General features: G+C 51.3%; 1 protein-coding gene across 1 annotated transcript; it reads left to right on the plus strand.

The window, feature by feature from the left end:
• Positions 1–67: 67 nt before the first annotated feature.
• On the plus strand, positions 68–2,821 carry LOC135806816 (uncharacterized). Its single transcript, XM_065321015.1, has one exon. It carries the CDS (start codon positions 68–70, stop codon positions 2,819–2,821), a length of 2,754 nt encoding a protein of 917 aa, XP_065177087.1.
• The last annotated feature ends 3,421 nt before the right edge of the window (positions 2,822–6,242 follow it).

Raw genomic sequence — 6,242 nt, forward strand, 5'->3', positions numbered from 1 at the left:
AGCGGAACCCTACTTCCCGCCCACCAGGGCGACCGACCCAGCAGTCGACTGGGCAGACGGAGCGGCTATGTTCCAGATGGGAGTCTGCAGGTCCCTGAAGCCACTGGACCTGCCAAAGTTCGATGGCAAGATGCTGTCATATGTGAAGTGGCGTGAGCGGTTTCTCCGTCTAGTACACGAGAACCCGCTCTTGTCAGAGGACTATAAGCTCGCACACTTGAGGGAGGCACTGGCGGACGGAGCGGCCGAGGACCTGATCGCGGACGTGCTAGACGGCCCGGGCGCCTACTCCGCCATCATGGAGGAGCTGGATCGGTGGTACGGGGGCACAGACCGTAGCCTCGAACAGCAGGAACGCGAGCTCATGAGCTGGCCGCAGATCAACACGGAGCGCGAGCTGGATGAGCTGAAGACGCTGGCCGTCAAGCTGAGGTCCCACGCTGTGACACGGCGCTCCGTCTTCAGCGGTCTGGCGTCGGCGTTGGATCCTCGTGGGCAAATTGCGCCGTTCACGATCCGTGCCCGCGTGCTGCTGCAGGACACTTGGTTGCTGGACCAGGCGTGGGACAACGAGCTTCCTCCCACACACGCCAGAAAGTGGAGGGAGTGGTTTGACGAGCTGCCCGACCTGGCCGCCATCAACGCGCCACGCAGTTTCAAGGCGGCTACGGAGTCCATCCTCTCCGTCCACACGTTCACGGATGAGTCTGACCGTGCCATCGCTGCGGCGACCTACATCCGCGCAGAGGATGCAGCCGGCAACGTGCGGGTGACGCTCGCCATGGCCAAGGCCAAGACAGCCCCGGCTCGTCGGCAGACCATCCCCCAGCTGGGGCTTCGCGGCGCCATCTTGGGTCTGCGGACCAGCAGCGAAGTTGGCAACGCTCTGGACATCCCGGTCGCCGAGCACACGTTCTGGACGGACTCCATGAACGTGTTGGGGTGGATCCGCTCGCACAGTCGCAGGTTCAAGGTCGACATCGGCAACCGTGTCTCAGAGCTACAGAACGCCACGAAGCCCTCCCAGTGGAGGCACGTACCCGGCAAGCAGAACCCCGCCGACAAGGGTACCCGTGGGCTACCAGCGAAGGAGTTGGCGGAGGACCGGGTGTGGTGGCACGGACCCGCGTTCCTGTCGCAGCAACCAGACGTATGGCCGCCTGAGAAGTCAGCGACCACAGAAGGTCTGCCAGGCGTCATCCAGCGGGAGACCACGTTCGCGCTTGCCGTCACGCCAACCACTCGCCTCCAGGCGTCCAGATACCGCACCTGGGAGCAGCTGCTCAGGGTGACTGCGTGGTGCTACCGGTTTGTCAGCCGATGCCGTCGCAAGCCGCGCGTCGGCATGAAGGGGGAGGATACCAGCAGCGATCAAGACGTCACCGTTGCAGTGTCGACTTCGCGAGCAGCCAACCCGAACTACCCTACTGTCAACGTGCCAGAGCTGACGGCGGGTGAGGTAGGCCGCGCTGAGAGGCACTGGATACGACAGGCGCAGAAGGACGCGTACGGCCCAACCCTGGAGCGCCTGGCCGCCGGAAAGCCAATGCAGGCTAGCGACCCGCTGGCGGCGCTAACCCCGACGCTAGATCAACATGCTGAACCGCTGATGGTGGTCGGAGGCCGTTTGAAGGCTGCGAAACACTTGCCATATCGTGTACGCTTACCGATCATCCTGCCTCAGAAGCACGTTGTCACGCGGCTGCTGATCGAGAAGGAGGACCGGAGGTGCCGCCACAGCGTGGGACCTCAGCATCTGCTGTTCAACCTGAGGGAGAGGTTCTGGATAGTAAACGGTGCATCAGCAGTCAAGACGGCACGCCAGTCGTGCGTTCCGTGTCGGAAGAACTGGGGTGTACCGGCGGCGCAGATCATGGGCGCTCTGCCGGACTTTCGGACTGCCGGGTCTCTCCGACCATTCTCGCACTGCGGCATCGACTTTGCCGGGCCGTTCCAGACTAAGCAAGGACGAGGCAGAACCCGAGCGAAGCGCTACCTCTGTCTCATGACGTGCCTGGAAACCCGTGCCTGCCATCTGGAGCTCACCTACTCCATGGATACCGGGGGGTTCCTCATGGCGTTCAACCGGTTTGTTAAGCGGCGCGGCACGCCAAGCATCATCGTCACCGATAACGGCTCCAACTTCGTCGCGGCTGAGCGGGAGTTACGAGAAGCCGTGGAGCAGCTCGATCGCGCAGAGATCGCGCGCAGTCTCGCTGATCGACACATCCGGTGGAGGTTCAACCCGCCCAGAGCACCGCATTTTGGAGGTGTCTTCGAAGCTATGATTAAGGCAGCGAAGCGCGCTCTGAGATCCGCACTGGCCACCGCTGAGCTCACTGATGAGGAGCTACACACCGCCATCGTCGCCGCAGAGGACCTCATCAACTCCCGTCCGCTGACAACAGTCAGTGCCGACGCCGCCGACCTCGAGCCGCTGACTCCGCAGCATTTCCTTGCAGGACGCTGCGACCCACCTCTGCCGTTGGAAGAGAAACTGAACGCCACAGAGCAAGTCCACCCCAGAGATCGCTTCGCCGTCGTGCAGCGCACAGTGAAGGAGGTCTGGAGGAGATGGCTCCTGGAGTTTGTCCCACTGCTGAACCAGCGCAGGAAGTGGCACAAGACGCAGAAGAACATCGCTGTCGATGAGGTGGTGCTGTGTATCGAGCCCGACACACCCCGGGGCAGTTGGCCACTGGGCAGGGTGAGGCGTGTCTTCCCCGGACCAGACAGTTGCGTCAGGGTGGTGGATGTTGAGATCCGGGGCAAGATCTACCGGCGAGCCATCCAACGCCTCATTCCGCTCCCCGTGGAGTGAGGCGACGCCCGGTCGAGACAGACAGTTAGCTGCGCTGTTCTGTTAGTTAGAGTGCTGGTGCTCTGACACTGGTGTGCTGTCTCTAGTCTTTTCTGATGTTTCTGATGTTTTCTCTTGTGGTTGTCCGTCTGCACTTTCCATATGCTGCCTTCCTGTGCACTCATTCTTGCTGCTGCACTGCCTTGCTCATGTACTCACTCATATGCCATTTCGTGAGTGAAGGGGGAGATGTGCACGCATGGTCATGTATACTGGTTTCCTGCATTCATGTCTGGAGTAGTCTGACTGTCATGTTCATTGTCGTGCTGTGTTACGGTCACGCGAGTCGGCATCTTAGTGCACGACAATGCTGTCTGCTTACGCTCTCTTTGTATGCATTCATGTCAGGCGATAGAGCGGCCCTCATTTGCATGCTTCGACGGGTCCGGGTCTCTGGTTTCACAGGTGCCCTGCTCGGCCTGCTGTGCCTTTATGTTGCCCTGCTGTATATTATACCATGGTGCTTTTCCTTTCGGCTAGTCTTCAGTAGTCTTCTTCTTTAGTAGTTGGTTAGTTGGAAACACAATAACAACAGAAGTTTGCAATGCGAGTCGAGCCTGAAGTGAGCCTGAAGAATACAGTCTAGAAATAGTAGAATCCAGTAAAGCGAGCCAGACAGAGAGCTGGCCACGATGTATTTCCCGATGTTCCCGATGTTCCCGATGTTTCCGATGTAATATCCGATGTATTTCCCGATGTTCCCGATGTAATTCCCGATGTATTTCCCGGTGTTCCCGATGTAATTCCCGATGTTCCCGATGTAATTCCCGATGGTGTCGGTGTTCCCGATGTAATTCCCGATGTAATTCCCGATGGTGTCGGTGTTCCCGATGTAATTCCCGATGTTCCCGATGTAATTCCCGATGTTGTCGGTGTTGTCGGTGTAAATCCCGATGTTCCCGATGTAATTCCCGATGTAATTCCCGATGTTGTCGGTGTTGTCGGTGGTGTCGGTGTTGTCGGTGGTGTCGGTGTTGTCGGTGGTGTCGGTGTTGTCGGTGGTACAGATGCTGCTGGTACATTAATAGGTGGACTAAGACGTGTAAGCGGAACACAAATCCAGAATGAATTTTCTTCCCAACATTTGTTTATTACTAACCCATTCACTCTGACACAATGAGCTAGAAAAGCAATTCCTATCAAGATCATAAATTTGTTCATACTTACTCTATCATAAACCGTTTTCTTTCTCCCCATCAGACTATACTAGTTACATCAAAGGTTGAAGGTGATTTTGGTAGATTGATCGTACCAAGCACATCTGGTAATGGCATCAGATTAAAATCTAACCTAGGCTGATGTTGTAAATTTCTTGGATCATTTTCAGGGTCAACACTCATCGAACAGCTGGAACGTTTTATGAGATATACAACAGCACCAACTATAGGAATAACAATCAGAGATAAAAGATAAAGATTGGGGTCTGTCAAATGAGGGTTATCCCCGTTTACTGGTTTTGTCTGATCGTAAGGTGGTTGTGTGGTGATATGATCTGTTGGTGGTGGTGTTTCACTAGGGATATCAACCGGAGTTGGTCTTTCACTTTGGATGACAGTAGGAGGTTTCGTTGTCAAGCAGAGTCCATCCTTATCCAACGGATCAAGAATACAACCAAGAGTAAATGGTAGCATGGTCAACAGTATTAACAAATGAGGTATTTCCATTTTTTTATCTACATATAGTTACGATTTTCAGTACTCATGATAAACCAGCTCCCATTCATCAATGAGATTGTATCCACTCACAGTTGGTAATGTCAATGTGTTGTTGATGAAGGTCAGATATGCCGTTGTTATAACATGTTCAGTAATGTATCGGATTACCGCTTTTTCTCCCAACACATCTCGATATGATAGATGAAAACGTCTTCTGCTACCACTTGTTTCTTGACCGACTATGAAGAGATCCTCAATGACAATCAGTTTGTTGGTTGGACTTTTGTAAATAGGAAAGACATGAAGTGTGGCTTCTGGTGGAGTGGTTGATGAGCTTGGGATGATATTCTTCAATTTTTTGACTTTCACCTTTCCATCCTTTCTGTCAACATACTCCTTTGTTGTTGCTGAGTCATCCTCTGTTGTCTGTCGGAGATTGATGATGTGATTCAACCCCATGTCAAGATTTCCTTTCATCTGGTTGAGTCCACTAGTCCAGAGAGTCCGACTTTGTGCTGTGTTGAGATATTCTGATGTTACCACAGATGTCCTTGTTGATGGTTGCTTCACATTTACAATTTCCATTCCACCCATGTCAAGATTTCCTTTCATTTTCAGTGTACCACTCACCATCAGTCGTGTTTGATCATCATCAACATGCTTCCTCAATGAAGTATTCACTTTTCCTATCTCACTTGTAACCCACCCAGTTGGTGCCGCACAAGTGGAACTCACTCCATCATACCCAAGATGACAAATTCTATGATAGTTCATGTCAATATGTCCATTCACATCTCCACCAGCTTTATCCAGCTTTTCTTCACTGATGACAAATAACTCCCTCTTTTTGGCATAGGAATCAAGATTGATCGAATTAGCTACCAAAGCTGTTCCAAATTTTGAAGTCATCTTCCTCATCTATCTATATTTTTTTATTCTTTTTCTTAAGAGCGTTGGAACAATAAAAAATGATCCTTTGTAGATACAAACCATGGAAATGATCAACTTTGATGAGCACAAGGAGAAACCAACAAAGCATCACTACTTGCTTCCTGATTGTCACTACATGATGATTGGACAAACGGGATGTGGGAACTTGACAAACACCCTGTGTAATATGCTTCTACAATCATGGTTGAACTGTGATAAGGTCATTCTTTACACAATAAATCCTCAACAACCAAAATATCAACTTCTTGATGGGTTTTACAATGGAATATCTCCTGGTAATCTTATCATTGAACAACCAGACAAGGTTTGTCCAGTGGAGGATCTCGATGATCAGGAAAATAAGGTGATAATTTTTGATGACATCAAGATTGATAAAAAGAACATGACAAAGGTGATGGAATACTTCAGTCTTTCTCGGAACAAGAAATGTAACTGTATATATCTTTGTCAATCATACTATGATGTACCGAAATATATCCGGAGGAATACCAAGTGCTTCCTCCTGTACAAGGGCTTAGACAACAGAGATGTCCAATGTCTAGCACATGATCACTCCAAAAATCTTAAGAAAACCGAGTTTGCGGAAGCCTATGAAATGGCAACAGAGAAACCACATTCATTTTTCATGCTTGATAAAACAGCAACATATCAGCCAGAGATGTACCGATGTGGATTCGATAGGTTCTTGGAGAAGTGAGAAGAAAAAAAGTATTGGTAGATAAGCATGCCACATTTTACTCAAGTAGAAAATCCTGAACATAGGAAGGAGGTCATTG

Source organism: Sycon ciliatum, chromosome 1, assembly GCF_964019385.1.
Source record: "Sycon ciliatum chromosome 1, ocSycCili1.1, whole genome shotgun sequence".
Classification (NCBI taxonomy): domain Eukaryota; kingdom Metazoa; phylum Porifera; class Calcarea; order Leucosolenida; family Sycettidae; genus Sycon; species Sycon ciliatum.